At 55.0% G+C, this 15,340-nt stretch overlaps 2 protein-coding genes across 4 annotated transcripts; one reads left to right on the forward strand and one right to left on the reverse strand.

Moving 5' to 3' along the window:
- The first annotated feature begins 1,093 nt into the window (after positions 1-1,093).
- FERMT3 (FERM domain containing kindlin 3) lies at positions 1,094-12,164 on the forward strand. The gene is made up of 15 exons (XM_072638938.1): positions 1,094-1,211; positions 1,579-1,718; positions 5,067-5,300; positions 5,572-5,691; positions 5,928-6,096; positions 6,685-6,787; positions 7,385-7,492; positions 8,019-8,150; positions 8,249-8,298; positions 8,441-8,565; positions 9,264-9,370; positions 9,464-9,703; positions 10,391-10,515; positions 11,352-11,493; positions 11,583-12,164. The coding sequence occupies exons 2-15, from the start codon at positions 1,595-1,597 to the stop codon at positions 11,760-11,762; spliced, it is 1,959 nt and encodes a 652-aa protein (XP_072495039.1). The 5' UTR covers positions 1,094-1,211; positions 1,579-1,594; the 3' UTR covers positions 11,763-12,164.
- TRPT1 (tRNA phosphotransferase 1) lies at positions 12,107-15,331 on the reverse strand. 3 transcript variants are annotated; one of them, XM_072638951.1, is made up of 8 exons: positions 15,255-15,331; positions 14,717-14,812; positions 14,318-14,399; positions 13,587-13,756; positions 12,749-12,923; positions 12,607-12,663; positions 12,420-12,530; positions 12,107-12,257 (listed from the first exon to the last, which is right to left on the reverse strand). In XM_072638951.1, the coding sequence occupies exons 2-8, from the start codon at positions 14,789-14,791 to the stop codon at positions 12,184-12,186; spliced, it is 744 nt and encodes a 247-aa protein (XP_072495052.1). In that variant the 5' UTR covers positions 14,792-14,812; positions 15,255-15,331; the 3' UTR covers positions 12,107-12,183. The 3 variants fall into 3 exon arrangements, with proteins under 3 accessions (XP_072495052.1, XP_072495053.1, XP_072495051.1); XM_072638952.1 differs by having other exon boundaries at positions 13,587-13,832; positions 15,255-15,276; XM_072638950.1 differs by having other exon boundaries at positions 15,019-15,255.
- Positions 15,332-15,340: the final 9 nt, after the last annotated feature.

The following is a 15,340-nucleotide window of genomic DNA, read 5'->3' on the forward strand; positions in this document are numbered from 1 at the left end:
CCTGCTGCCTCCTCAGCTGAGGAAGAGGCTCTTCCTCCATTCTGTTCTGGCACTTAATGTCTCTCCCACCATCAGCTGAGGGGCTGCTCAGGGTGGGGCAGCCTCCTGACCAGCTGGGCTGGGCCTTGGTTCCTTGTTTAGTGGAGAGAGGAGCCACATCAGCCTCCTGCTGCTCTCACTACTGGACTGATCCACACTCCTGCCCAAGAGGCTATTCCTGATGTGCGTCTGCACCCGCAGACCCAGCGGCATGCCCAGCACAGAGTGGACACTTCATCAGTGCATTAGCATTGACAGGAAATGATCTCATTTATCTGATCATCCGAATCACCCTGAGGGTTTGTGATTGAGGTTTTTCAGTTGTGTCCAACTCTAGGTGATTCCGCTGGGGGTTTTCTTGCGGACATTGGAGAAGTTTGCCATTTCCTCCAGCTCATTTTACAGATGAGGAAACAGGCGGACAGGGTGAAGTTGACATTTCCTGACTTCTAAGCCCAGCTCTTTATCCACTACCCTCAAGCTGTTCCCCATTCTATCCCAATTTTAAAAATGAGGAAACTGAGGCAAAGTTTTAAGTGACTTACCCAGAGCACACAACCAGTAATGTTGGAGGGGAGACTTGAACAACAGGTTTCTGGATCCAGGCCTGGCCGTCTGCAGTGCAATTTCCAAAGGGCAAACATTGCATAGTGCCATGTATGTGGGTGGGACTGCCCACTGTACAGGTGGCCAGAGCCTTCTACCTGGCCTTACATCTGGCTGTACTTTCCTGAGTTCCTTCATTTGCTCTTTAAAAGCTGCATATGACTCCCATTCTCCCAAAATGATTCTCTGCCCTTGAGCCAGGGTTCTGACCCAAGGGGATCTCCCAGAATAGCCCCCAAATTCCTTGGCATGGAGGGTTCCTTCCCCTTCCCTCATTGGAGGGTCTGACCACCCTTTTGCCACTGGTTTCTCTGTTTGCTTCCCTGTAGAATTGGAGCCTTGGGTTCTGACAGGCACTTGGTGACTTCCTGAATGAACCTAGGGGCCTCCCGCCCCAAGGGGTGGAGCTGGTCTTAATGTAGATAAGGCATAGCCTAGGGGCAGCCCCAAAGAGAAAGCAGCGCACTCACAGACAGGGAGGGAAGCGGCACCCAGAGCAGACCTTGAGCGTCTAGGTCTGAAAGGGAGCAGGGGCAGAAGCTGCCCCTTCGGAGTCCCCAGGCGAGGTGAGTGAGGCTGGGAGGCTCTGGAACCCAGCCCGATGCCGTCCCTCTTACTCTGGGTGTCCCTGCCATGTTTGCAGCCCCCAGACTAGCTCTCCCTCGATTTGAAGGGTGGAGATGAAACACAGGCAGGAGGGAGGGACTGGGCAATGTCCCCAGGACTGTTCCCTTACCTGGGTGTAAGAGCTACATGGTGCCAGCAGTGCCCTCTGCAGAGGTGAGCTGGGAAGGCTCCCCTTGAGCTGCCCACCCCATGCCAGCCCCTCTCATCCTTCGGGTCTGCTGCTGATGGCCCAGCTCCCCACCAGACCAGGGCCCCCCGGAGAGGCCATTGGAGGCTGGCCTGCAAGTCTCTCTGCTTCCCCTGTAGGACTCAGCCAGCAGCCATGGGATCATGGGAGCTGCAAGTGTTCCTGGGGGACCAAGAGGCCCAAGAGGAATCTGTCACCCTTCGAGTCACTGGCGAGTCCCATATTGGTGGCGTCATCCTCAGGATTGTGGAGGAGATCAGTGAGTAGGGCCCGCGCTGCCCACAGAGCGCCCCTATCTCTGCCAGCCCTGACCCCCCTCTTCCTGCTCTCCTCTCCCACTCTTGGGGCGCGTGATAAGGTCCTTCCAGTGACTCAGGCTCCAACCTAATCGCCTGTTCCCCCAACTTCCCCTGCCTCTCCCCCAACTCATCAGCCACCACCTTCAGCGTGCTCTACTGCGCCTCCCCTGAGGGAGCCCCAGCTGCCTTTCCACCATATTTTCTACAAGTGAAAGATGCTCAGCCAGAGCAAAGGGCTGGGGGAAACTGCCACTTTCTTGGATTCCAGACATGGTGGTCCATTCCCTCTTGGGCCCGATGCAAGGTTGGGGTCAGGACATGTACTTTTGTGGGGCCAGCAGCACAGGCAGCCCTTAGCTGAGTGGGAGCCTGCTTATTCATTCTCCCCCCACCCCCGCTGCCGACCCACACCTCCCCCCCCAAAAAAAATGCCTGACGGAAGGAAGCTGTCGGGGCTGATGGGGCACGCTGGAAAGGCCCTTCCCTGCCCCCACAGGAAATTACAACGGAGTGGCTTGTGGTATCAGAGGGGCGCAGCTGGGTACTGCAGGGGTGGGTGCTTCCCATGCCCACTCTCCAGGACCCTTTGTGGGGCACAGTGACTGGCTCTGGAAACCAGTCCCAGGCTGATGAGCCCCATGGCTCCCCTCCGTCAGCCCAGCATTCCTGAGGACTGGCCCTCTGGGAACAGGTCAGCCCTACAAAGGGATGGAGCCAACATCTGACCCAGGTCCTGCAGGGAGCTTAACAGACCCTCAAAGGGAAAGCTGGGCAGAAACCCACGGGGGGACCCAGGAAATGAGCAGCCCCCCCAACCTAGGCCACAATGGGACCTTGCCAGACTAATGCCCTCTCCTGGACCTCCAGTGGCACTTCCTCCCCTACCTGTGTCACTTACCTGGTCTAGAACATCCAAGGATTATTGCTCCTATTTTACAGTTGGGGAAACTGAGGCTTAGTGGGGGTAAATGAACTATCCAGAGTAAAACTGCTAGTTAGTGTCAGAGGCAGGACTCAAACCCAGAGCCTTGGACTCCCAAGTCCAGTGATCACCCCAGTATTCCACATATGTATAGATCTAGATATATATTATAGACATATGGAAACCGTGTAACCTGTTTCTCATATATGTGTGTACATATACATATAAATACACATATATGTATGTGTGTATGTCTTTATTCCACCTGCGTGTATGTGGATACACACACTCATCTACAGTCTGCTCTGTCTAAACCTGGGATTTCATCAATATAGATGCTTTGTCTGGGCCACACCTTCCAGAGGGAAGGGACTTGCCCAGGGTCAGACAGTCAGCAAGCATTTATTAAGTACTTACTGTGTGCTCAGCCCTGTGCTAAGGGCTTGAGGATTCAATGCTGTCAGGGGGCTGCCAGGCTAGGGGGAGAGACCATATACCAACTCTGTACATAAAAGATCTTTCTGGAGATAGGATGGCTCTATTATCTGGAGGGACTAGGAAAGTCCTACAGGAAGTGAGACTTGGGCTGTCTTGAAGGAAGCCAAGAGATGGAGGTGAGGAGGGAGAGCATACCTGGCCTCAGGGATAGCCAGGCAAAGGCCTGGTTTTGGGAGATGGTGAGATAGTCCAGAAAATGCAAATAGTTCAGTGTAGGGGGACACAGTGCGCAAGGGCAAGGTGGATTAAGGGTGACAAGACTCTAGAAACAGGAAGAGGAACTAGAAATGCCAAACAGAGGAGTTGAGATTTGACCCAAATGAGTTAAATGAGTTAATTGTAAAGCCAAGCCCAAGGCTGGCACATAGACTTATGGAAATTCTTATTCCCCTTCCCTACCTAATCTTGAATGTAATGGGGTTGAGTACTTGTTGAGTAGGGTTCAGTCTACACTTTACAAAAGCCCCTTGACAGCCAGTATGGAGTATGGATTACAAAGGAAAGAGCCCTGAAGTACCCCCCATGAGCACCAGTCAGAGGGGAGGCTGGAAACCAGGCTGTCTGGGCTCCCAAGCCAGTAGTGCCCTGCCCACAAATCTGTCCTGAATACAGCTATGGAATCAAGAATCTCATTATGCTAGCTGGTGTTTTTGTGGCCCTCCATAGCCTCCAAAGGACTTCACAGCCATAGAAAAGGCTGGTGTTGAGGCTGGGCCTCCACACAGCAAGCATTCACACTGTGAACACTCTTGGCCCAACCAGCTCTCTATAGCCTGGAGCAATCGCTACTCCACATCCAACCTGCCTTCACAGACACACGCACACATGCACGCACGCTTGTGCACACACGTGGCCTCATTTCAGGAGTAGACAGTTCTAGGAGGTTTTAAAGTTTCATAATGGGACTATTCTGTTACATCCACAGTTCTATAAGGGAGGCAGAAGATAGGCCAGAGGAGAAAACTGAGGCACAGAGAGAAAATGATCTGTCCAGCATCACAGAAGTTTGGAGCAGAGGCACGGTTTGACCCGGAGTCCTCCCTAGACTGGCATGCTTTCTAGTGAATGTTCTCAAAAGAGGCTTGTCTAGACTCTTCCTGATTGTCCGGTGCTTGAACCTGGCCTGACCTTGTTGGGACAGTGCCTAGGAAAAGCCATTATGGGAGCAGGAGCCAAGAAGCTTGGGCTGTGCAGATGGATGGCTTCCTCTGAGCTGGGTGGGGAGCCTCAGGGCATCCCTCCTCAGTGAAACATCCCCAAAGAGTGACGGATCGTTGCCCGCTCAGGGTGACCAGGGAGACAGCCTCCAGAATGAGCTGTCTAAGGCTGCTGAGTTCTGGGGTCCTGGCCTGGTTCTGACTCCACCCACTTCAGGGGAGCTGGGGAACGTGCAGAGGAGGCCAGACGGTGGAGGGCCCTGGCCTCTTTCCACATGGGAGGCAGGAGAAGAGAAGGCTGGGGAGGGACTGGCTGTGGGGCAAAACCAGCGGCTTGGGGGGAAGTTAGAAAGAGGAAAAATTCCCCAACTAGAGCAGCTGGCCAGAAATAGACTAGGCGTCCTCCATCCTCCAGAGGCACTGACTTCCCCCTCGAGAGAGGGCCTGGAGCCTAGAATAGCTGGGGGAGCCAGTGGTACCCAGGCACCTGGACCCTGGAAAAGAAGTCCAGGGTAAAGTCCGAGCAACAGGCCATGGGAGACAGGGATCAGTCACGTCCTCTTCATACCTTCAACTCACTGATGCCTCCCAAGGCTGGGGAAGGGGCCCAGAGGACCCCCACTAAAGACCCAGGAAGGGGAGGGGTCCTCTGGCCCCTCAGCAAAGCTTGGGAAGGCGAGGGAGTCTGAGGAAGCAGCTCCCAAACCTCAGGTGCCACCTCTACTTGGCAGAGCGGAAGCAGGACTGGTCAGACCACGGGCTGTGGTGGGAACAGAAGAAGATATGGCTCCTGCAGACCCACTGGACCCTGGACAAGTACGGTATCCTGGCCGATGCCCGGCTGTACTTTGGACCGCAGCACCGGCCCATCACCCTTCGGCTGCCCAATCGCCGTGCCCTGCGTCTGCGTGCCAGCTTCTCTCAGCCCCTCTTCCGGACAGTGGCTGCTATATGCCGCATTCTCAGTGAGCGTCCCTGGCCCAAATCCCCTCCCAACTCTGGCTCTGAAGCAGGGCCCTGCCTCCAACCCATCCCCCATGTCTGCTTTTGGGGAGCCTGGTGGGTGGAGAGGGAGCCGCAGGGTGTGCCCTGCTCCACGTGGGCTCTCTAACCCTAAATGGTTCCTGTCCTGCCCCCATTTCACAGACAAGCCAAGCAGGGCACACAAGCTAGTGAGGGTGGGAGAGGGTGAGTGCAGCCTAGCCCACTCCTAGCTACGGGTCTTCCTCCCTACAGGTATCCGTCACCCCGAGGAGCTGTCCCTGCTCCGGGCCCCAGACAAGAAGGAAAAGAAGAAGAAAGATAAAGAGCCAGAAGAAGAAGTGTTTGACCTGACCAAGGTTGTCCTCGCAACTGGTGAGCTACAGAGACCGGGCTGGCTGGACAGGGGAGCCAGCTGGGATGGGAAGGCTGGCTAGGCCAGGGCAGGGGAGCTGACTGGGCTGTGGAGGCCAGCTGGGCTGGGGGGCACTGGCTGGGATGGGGAGGCCTGCTGGGTTGGGGAAGCTGGCTGTGTTGGGGCAGGGGAGCTGGCTGGACTGAGGAGGCCAGGCAAGACCAGCCTAGGTCCTGACCACACCTGCCCACCTCAGGGGTGGCCCCAGCCCAGTTCCGAGGGATGCCGGCTCACTTCTCTGACAGCCCAGAGACGGAGGCCTGCTACCGGATGCTCAGCCTTCCCCAGCCTCCCCCGGACCCAGCCCAGCTGCTCCGTCTGCCCAGGCCCAACTCCCTGGCTGACAAGACCCAGCTGCACAGCAGGTGTGAGCCCTGCCTGCCCCGCCCCAGCCACCTCCCAGGCCTTTCCCACTGTGTCCTCCAAGACTGGGAGGCCATTAGAACAGTATCCAGGGCAGGTCCTGGCAGGGGAGGTCAAGAAAGGCCAAGAGGGGTCAGATATGCAGCCTTCGACCCTGACTCACTGTGACCTCTGGGGCTTCAGCTTCCTAATCTGTAAAATGGGGGTAATGCCTGTTGTATTTCCCTCCTAGGGCTATTGAGGAGATCCAGGTAATGCCATAGCAAGCTGAGCTCTGTTATTGCCCACACCCAACCCCTGCCCTAGAGAGAGATCAAAGATTCACGAGTAGAAGGAACTCAGGGTGCCATCTAGTCCAGCTCACTCATTTTATAGATGAGGCCAGAAGGGAGGGGACTTATCTGTACAGCACCCCAAAGGACTCACACTCCACCTTCTCAGCCTCAATTTTTGTCATCTGTAAAAAAGGGCCCCTTGGCTCCAAATCCTAAAAAAGTAGTGAAGAGGGGTGGGCTCTGAAGCCAGGCCCAAGCCCTGGGGGCACACTAAGTCCTGGTCCTTGCTTCCTCCTCCCACACTGCCTACTCTAGGTGGCTGGACTCATCAAGGTGTCTAATGCAGCAAGGTGTCAAGCCTGAGGACACACTCTGGCTGCGCTTCAAGTACTACAGTTTCTTCGACTTGGACCCCAAGGTGAGGGGGGTCCTCAGGAGCAGGGATGGAGGGGCAGAGGGGCTTAGTCTGAAAGTGTGTACAGGCCCAGAAGGAAACCTCCAACTATCTAGTACAAAAGACATCTCCCGCCCCTCCCCTGCTCACCAGCCTGCCACAGCTCCCCATTGCCCAGAGGACTAAGGTCACTCCATCCATCAAACCTCCCCTGCCCAGACCACAGACTCACCTGCTCCAGGCCCCTTCCCAGAGCTTTTCCTGCCTAGTAAGGGTAACAGGGCCCAAGCCCAGGGGGACTTTGTTCCAGTCTGCCAATTGAGTTGTTATGATTAATGACGGGGATTACTCGCCTTTCCAGACTGACAATAAAAGCCCTCAGTGTAGGCCTCAGACCAACCCTGGGAGGTGGGAGCTAGATTCACCAACACAGAGATGAGGAAAGGAGCCTGGGAGAGCTCCAGCCACCTGGCCCAGGGTCCCGCAGCATCTGAGGCAGGATCTGAATCCAGCCATCTAGCTGACTCTAGATACTTGAAGGTTCTTGGGCTGTGGGGGGCTGGGCACCTAGTAGGTGCTTCCTGAACTGACCTGTCTGACATGCCCCCCCACCCTCCCCAGGCAGACCCGGTACGCCTCACGCAGCTCTATGAACAGGCTCGCTGGGACCTTCTGCTGGAAGAGATCGACTGCACAGAGGAGGAGATGATGGTCTTTGCAGCACTGCAGGTAGGGCCCTCTGCTCCCTCTGCTGCTTGTGAGATCCCCAATTCAAGTGCCACCTCCTCCAGGAGGTCTGCCCTGATTGCTCCAGGTCCCAGGCAGCAGTGAGGTCCCGCTCAGATCTGCCACAGCACTTTCCACACTTCTCTGGCAATATTGTCATTGATTATTAGTGGTGGGGGCCTAAACCCCTTTCTAGATGATGGCAGAGAAGGCAGAGGGGCTATGGAGGTAAGGTGAGAGACAGTGTGGGAAAGTGGAGTGAGCCCTGGATTTGGGTCAGGACTACTGGTTTTAAAGCATAGATTGCCAGACTTGCTTCCTGGGTGACCTTGGACCAGTGCCTTCCTCCTCTGGAAGAGCAGGGGAGGCAATTCAGTGTTCCCTGGGGCTCCTTCTAGCTCTAATGCTTTATGAGATGATCTGTGAGCTGTACAGGGCAGCAGGGCCTCTGGGTGGGAGGCCACTGGGGAAGGCGAAGGGAGAGTGGAGCAGGGGTCCTCCAGACCTCACTGCCTGCCCCCCACCCCAGTACCACATCAACAAGCTAGCCCTGAGTGGGGAGTTGGATGAGCCCTCAGGTAGCAGTGGCCTGGATGACCTGGACGCTGCACTGAATAACCTGGAGGTGAAGCTGGAGATCTCTGCTGCCCCAGACATGTTGGTGAGGAGGTGGGGGCAGGGGAGGTGTTGGAGGCGGGCGAGGGAGAGACTCCAGGGGTCCTGGCCAGATCTGCATGAAATGTTCCCCTTGGTCCTCAGGACGGCCTGACAGCTATCCCTGAGCTCAAGGACCATCTCCGCATCTTCCGGTAAGTGTAGGCCCTGGGGGAGGGAGACCCCAAGCTCAGAGTGGGGGGCTGCCAGCACAGGCATGATCCCAGGCAGGCCCTGCCAAGAAGGGGATGGGCCACCATCCCCAGATCCATCTCCATTCCTCTCTCCTCATCTCAGGCCCCGAAAGCTCACCCTGAAAGGATACCGCCAATACTGGGTTGTGTTTAAGGAGACTACACTCTCCTATTACAAGAGCCAAGAGGAGGCCCCTGGAGATCCCATCCAGCAGCTCCATCTTAAGGGTGAGCCAATCCCACAATACTAAGGCAGGAAGGGTCTGTCACATCTAGCAGACAAAGATGTATAGAATCACCAGAGAAGGTGTCAGGTGGCCTCTGAGCTGGGCCCTACAGGAAGCTAAGGGTCCTGAGGAGCACAGAAGAGAAGGGATGCACTGTGTTCTAGGCATGGGACCCAGCTTGGGTCATCCTTAAATTGTGTAGTTTGTCCTAAAGGTGATGGGGAGTGAAGGTAGCATCTCAGGGGGTGGATGTTGTGCCTCAGTTTCCTTAACTGTGAAATGGGAACACCTACCTCCCAAGGTCATGGTGAGGACCAAATGAGATAATTAATGTGTAGGGTGCCTGGCAAATAGTAGGAGCTTAATAAATGTTTAATCCCTAACTTGCAAGGCATACAGACATTGAGAGAGAGGAAGTGGAGGATTATTCTGAGGTTTCTAGTTTTGGTTTCTAAAATAAGAGAAGTATCCTCAACAGGAACAGGGAAGTCTGAAATGACCAGAACTGAGGCTTCCAAACATGAAGTCAGAGGCCATGGGTCTTCAGCCTACACCCACTTACTTCTCTTGGGACTTGCTTGGATTCTTAGTGTTTAAAATGAAAGGGTTGGGCCATCTGGTCCCTTCTTTTTCTCATTGCCTAATCTGCTCCCTGCCATGCTACGCCTCTCATCATCTCCCCTCTCCTTTTTGGCCCAGGCTGTGAGGTTGTACCCGATGTCAATGTCTCAGGGCAGAAGTTTTGCATCAAACTCTTGGTGCCTTCCCCGGAGGGCATGAGCGAACTCTACCTGCGTTGCCAGGATGTGAGTGGGACAGATGGGGCCCGGGGTGATGCTAAGCAGGGAGTGGCGAGGGCCTGAGTTTCACCAGTTCTTCACCACCCCTGCCATCTCCAGGAGCAGCAGTACGCCCAGTGGATGGCTGGCTGCAGGCTGGCTTCTAAGGGACGCACCATGGCTGATAGCAGCTACCAGAGTGAAGTTCAGGCCATCCTGGCATTCCTTAGCCTGCAGCGGACAGGGGGAGGAGGAGGAGCTGGCCCCACCAACCCTCAGGGCCCTGACTCCAGTGGGGAGATGCTCAACCCTCACGGCCTTGTCGCCCCTCGATTCCAGCGGAAGCTAAAAGCCAAACAGGTGTGCACCCAGAGGAGTCAAGGCTCCAGCTCTGGAGAGAGAGAAGCATGACCCACGGGACATAGAAAAGAGGGTGAAAGGGAGAGGCAGGCAAAAGGCGGGTGGGGGACCCCAGGAGGGAAACGAAGAAAGAACAGGAGTAATGATGTCTAAGAAGAAATGCAAACCGTCACTAACCACATGGAAAAATGATCCAAATCACTAAGCTGCAAATCAGAACCGCTCTGGGCTTTCTTCTTCTCCTTATGCCTCCATCCACAGAGATCCCAAAAGATAGAGGCAATGCCCAAGGCATACTAATGCATTGTTGGTGGAGCTGTGAATTGGCTCAGCCTATCATGGAGAATTTAACAAGAAAAGTCCCCCAACTGTTGATTCCCCTTTACACCACAATCCGACCCAAGGAAGTGAAGGTCCCACATGTACCAACATGCTAATAGCAGCAGGGAAATTTTAATGGCAAAAATGCCAGGTTTAGAGTCAGAAGACTCAAAAAGAAAGAGTCAGGGTGGTCTAATGGATAGAGTCCTGGGCATGCAGGCAAAAATAGCTGGGTTCAACGCCCGCCTCAGAGATGTACTAGCTATGTAACCCTGTGCTTCATTTTCCTCATCTGTAAAATGAGGGGCTTGTACATGGTGCCCTCTAAGGTCTCTTTCAGCTCTAAAGTCACTTTACCCCCAACAGCTGACCCCCCGAATCCTGGAGGCACACCAGAATGTGGCCCAGCTCTCTCTGTCAGAGGCCAAGCTCCGATTCATCCAGGCCTGGCAGTCCCTGCCTGACTTTGGCATCTCCTACTTCATCGTCAGGTACCTGGGCTACCCTCCAATCAGTGACTGTCTCTTCCCCAAAAGGTTCTAAGCAAGTGGTTCCTGGGCCAAGTCTGCTCTGCTCCCAACAGTGCCTGGGGTGGATTCTGAGTGGACACTGGGTGCCCTCTCCAAGACCTATAGCTCTCACTTTCTGGGTTCATCTGAAGGTGTAGTTGTGAGAAAAAAATCTGGGGATCTCAGAGGCTTGCAAGCTTGACATGACTCAACAGTGGGGTTCTAGGAAACCTAATGGGAGGATAACCAGTTCTCTAAGGGCCATGGTGCCCATGTGGTCTGAGTGCCATGTTTTAGGAAGAACTTGGTTAAACTAGAGGACTTCCAAAGAGGATCAGCTAGAGTTAAGGGCCTTGAGATGACACTAGGGCTCAGCTGAAGGAACTGAGTGTTGAGCCTGGAGAAGCGTGGGGGTGAGGGGATATCCCAACTGTCTTCAGGTATCTGCTGGGGTTTAATATGTGGAAGAGGAGTCAGAAGGCAATGTTAAAGACAAAGTAATGTGGCTTCAACGGTGTGGGACATGGGGGAGGGGAGACTTCCAACCCAAAGTATCTGAAAGTAGCCTGACTGTCTGGAGAGGTAGTGAGCTCCCCATCCCTGGAGGTCTTCAAGAGGACATGGGACAACTGTTAGTCAGGGAGGCGATTCTTACTCTGATACAGGTTGGGCCAGATGATAAGGTCCCCTCCAACCCGGAGGGTCTGTGATCTTGTCTCAAGGGACCTCCTCCCCCTCCTCTGATGAGTCCTTGGAAGGGGCCTTCCTCCCCCAGCTGGACACTGAGAGAGCTCCTTCCCCCCTTCCCACACCCTCAGGTTTAAGGGTAGCAGGAAGGATGAGATCCTGGGCATTGCCAACAATCGCCTGATCCGCATCGACCTGGCCGTGGGTGATGTCATGAAGACTTGGCGATTCAGCAACATGCGCCAGTGGAATGTCAACTGGGACATCCGCCAGGTGGGAAGGGGGCTGAGGGATGGAGGGGCCACACTGGCTGCTGCCCTGCTCTCTCTGCTCCCAATCACACGTTGGGGTCTGGCCCGCAGGTGGCCATTGAATTTGACGAGCACATCAACGTAGCCTTCAGCTGTGTGTCCGCCGGCTGCCGAATCCTGCATGAGTACATCGGTGGCTACATTTTCCTGTCCACCCGGGAGCGCGCCCGAGGCGAGGAACTGGATGAGGAACTCTTCCTGCAGCTCACAGGGGGTCATGAAGCCTTCTGAGACGCCCAGAGGGCCTTCTCCATCCCCCACTGTCTCTCACTGTCACTGGCTCTCTCACAACAGCTTCCCCTCACCCCATTTACCCTCTCCCCCAACACACACACTGTAACCATCACTCCTGGTGCCCTCTTGGGGAGGCCAAGCCTCGCCCCATGTCTTGTTCCTCCCCACCAGGGGCTACCCAAAGGCTGCTCATCCCTGCCTAGGGTGTTGGTGTTCTCTTGCTCTACAAATGACTGAGGCAAGCTGAGGGCCCCAGGATCCAACTGCCTTCTGACTGCCACACTCCAGGGCAATCTTTGGACTCGGGACTGCAGAGATGCTGCGATACAGCCCTAGAAAGATTTGCTTTGTTTGTTAGTTTTTATTTGTCTTTTTATAAATAAATATTTCCTACTTGGACACTCCCCATATTTCTTCTTCAGCTGTTGGTTGAGGCACCCTGGTGACTGCTCTGACCCTCTGTCTCCTCTTCAGCCAGAGAAAGAGGCCTCCCTGCAGCAGGGAAAGGGTTAGGATAAGGAGAGGGGAGATGATGCTCAGGGTGGGAAATGGAGGTGGTGGAAGCAGGCAGAAAGGAGTCTGAGATCAACAGGCCATGGCCCACCCTCAGAGCCTGGCTTAGGGACCTGGAAATCCAAAGAGGAGGGCACTCACTTGGAGAGCCCAGCTGTAGGGCTTCTTTGAAGTACTTGGGAAGCAAGAAACCCTTGGCATCCCCCGGAGTCAGGATCACCCCATTGGCTGAGCGGAAGAACAGGATTCCCTCTGTGGGGAAGGGTCAGACTTCAGGCTGTGTCCTCCTGCCCTCTCCCCCATCCTCCTCCTGGCCAGCCAAACTCACCGGCCAGTGCCAAGGGTCCATTGATGAATACGGCCACCTCACAGTCCTGCCGCATGCCTAAGGGACAGAGTCACAAGTGGCACCAAGGCACCCCGGGATTCTCCCAATGCTCTGGGAAGGGGTTGGAGTATGGTCTACTAACCACTGAGGACATGGGGTTCTCCAGGCAGGCCGGGGGACAGGTGAATGTGGGTTCTCCCACGACGAGACAGACCCTCCTGCCGGATGGAGGGCCAGTGGCGCCGGTACGTTCCATGGACAAGAATGGGAGGTAGGTCTTGTGGGGTTCTTAGGGGTGTCAGCTCCAGGTCAGTCACCTGCCATGAGGAACAATGAGGGGGTCGCTTCAAAATCTGGGGGTAGCCCTTATCCTCCCTAATTTAACTACCACCTTTTCCTTGAAACAGTCCTGGGAAATACATAGTATGGGAATTATAGCTGTCACTTTACAGACAAGGAAACTGAGGCAGAGACACTTTCCCAACTTCACAAAGTGAGGAAAGTCTTTGAGCTAAGATTCGATCCTAGATCAGAGATTTAGAGCTAGAGAGGGCCTGAAAATCCACTGAGTCCAACCTCCTGTTTTTGCAAGAGAGGAAACTAAGGCACAGAGAGTTAAGGGAGTGCCCAGAGTCACACAGTTACAAGAAACATCATTCTGGTCCTTCTGACTCCAAGTCTAGAACCTACTGGGAGCAAAGCCCTGAGAGCCCTGAACCAGACAGTGGGACAGCAAAGACAGGGAGCCTCCATTCTCCCGGACAGATTCTCTCCACTCCCCCCGTGCTCTCTCCTGCCCCTTCACTCCATCTCCCTCTTCCCCTGCATCCCCCCACATCCAATCCACCTCCTAAGTGCTCACACACAGACGCACACACAGACACACACACACATACACACATCCAATCTGCCCCCTATGTGTGCACACACGCACACACACATGCAAGCAAACACACAAGCCCCCAAGGCTGAGTATCTACCTGCAAGGAGTGACCCTGGTTGGCTCGAATAAAGCCCCAGGAGCCTGGGGGCCCAGGGTGCCAGGCAAACCTCTGCTTTTCATTGGTTTCCACCACACGGTGCACATCATCCAGTGAGAAGCCCTGGAACTGTGGCAGCTGCAGAAGGGCATCCAGGGGCACAAAGCCGTCTGTGAGGGAAGAATACAAGTCCCATCTCTTGCCCAGAACTGGGCCCACACTTGATCCATCCACATTTATTAAGCACTGTGGGCACACAGAAGGCATCTGATGAATGCTCAGCTGTCCACCCCTCCTCCCAGCTGACCCATCAGGGCACTGTAACTGGCCAAGTTGGGGACAGGCTGCAGAGGCTGAGGAGGGGGTTTAGAGTAGGCCTTTCCTGCACTCACTGACACTTATGTAACTTTCTACAGAGCATCTCCTGCTCGGCCTCTCATCTAACCCTCCCAGCAGCCCTGGGGATGGGAGCTAACACAGGAGGAAACTGAGGCTAAGTCATTTGCCCAGTCACCCCGTCACCCAGTGTCTAAAGGCAGGATTTGAGTGGAAATCTTGGCTTCTGATCTAAACCCTTGCCACCTATGCAATCTCTGTTCCCCTTGTAGGGCAGCAGGATTCATTCCATTGATAGCCTGTGTCATTATGGCTCCTGTGGGGGCACCACCACCTCCTAGGCCTCCCTCTGACCCTGAGGCTTCTGCCACAGCCTTCTCATGCTCAAGGCTTACCTGAGCCAATGGGCAGCCCCATCTTAACAGCTCCATGACGCAGGGCATAGGACAGAGCCTTGGATAGCCGTACATCTGGGTCCTGCAACAGCCCAAATGCCAACAAAGTTTCTTCCTTTTTCCACCAAAGGTGCCCAAACCCTCCTGCTCCCCAAAAAGCCTGCTGGATAGCAGTCACTGTGGAAAGACCCCTCCCCTGATGTGCCCCAGAGCTGGGGGGGAGGGGAAGTGTCCATCAGTCCTTGAACCTGTAGGCCCCCCAGGGCAGGCCTGTTGGACTAGCTGCTCTGGCTCTGAGAATCTTAGCCCCCCCACCCCCACCCTGCCTTTGGGCAGAGAAGCCACTTCCACCAACTGCTCTCTTCAGTTCAGCCACCAGTGGAGTCCATGGGCTGTCACCTGTTCTCGGGGTCTGCGGGCTCTTCTTCCCCTGGGCCCAGCTTGCTGGGAGGTCTGTCCCACAGAGGGGTTCATGCCCCTCACTCTTCCAGGAACCTAGGAACACAGGATTTAGAGCTATGAGATAATATATGAGATATATACTACCTGGTCTGTCTACCTCATTTAACAGAACAGGAAACTGAGACCCAGAAAGTGAAAGAAAATTGTCCAAAGTCACAGAGGTCATCTGGGGCACAGCCAAGACTCAGAGACCAAGATTAGGACTCCCAATACAAGGTATTTTCAGCTCTATCCCATACCAGGGCTGAAGGGAGAGATGGGGGGCTGCCCTCTCCCCATTCCCGTTGCAACCTGGCTGTGAGTTGGGGGAACCCTGGGCAGGGTAGAACTGAGGCTAGGGCAGAGACCCCAGAGATCAGAAAGGCAACAGGGCCCAGTGCCCCCAGGGCTTCAGTTTCCCCATCTAGAAAGGGGGGGGTGGCGTGGAACAGATCATCCCCAAGGGCCTGGAAATCTAGTAGGGGCCAATCCTCACCAGCCCCGCCAAGTGCCTGCCCACCGGATCTGGGCAGGGAGTGAGCCAATGAGGGATGGGGGACGCAAGGAGTGAGGCTCTCCTTC

The sequence above is a fragment of the Notamacropus eugenii genome, chromosome 2, assembly GCF_028372415.1.
Source record: "Notamacropus eugenii isolate mMacEug1 chromosome 2, mMacEug1.pri_v2, whole genome shotgun sequence".
Taxonomy (NCBI): domain Eukaryota; kingdom Metazoa; phylum Chordata; class Mammalia; order Diprotodontia; family Macropodidae; genus Notamacropus; species Notamacropus eugenii.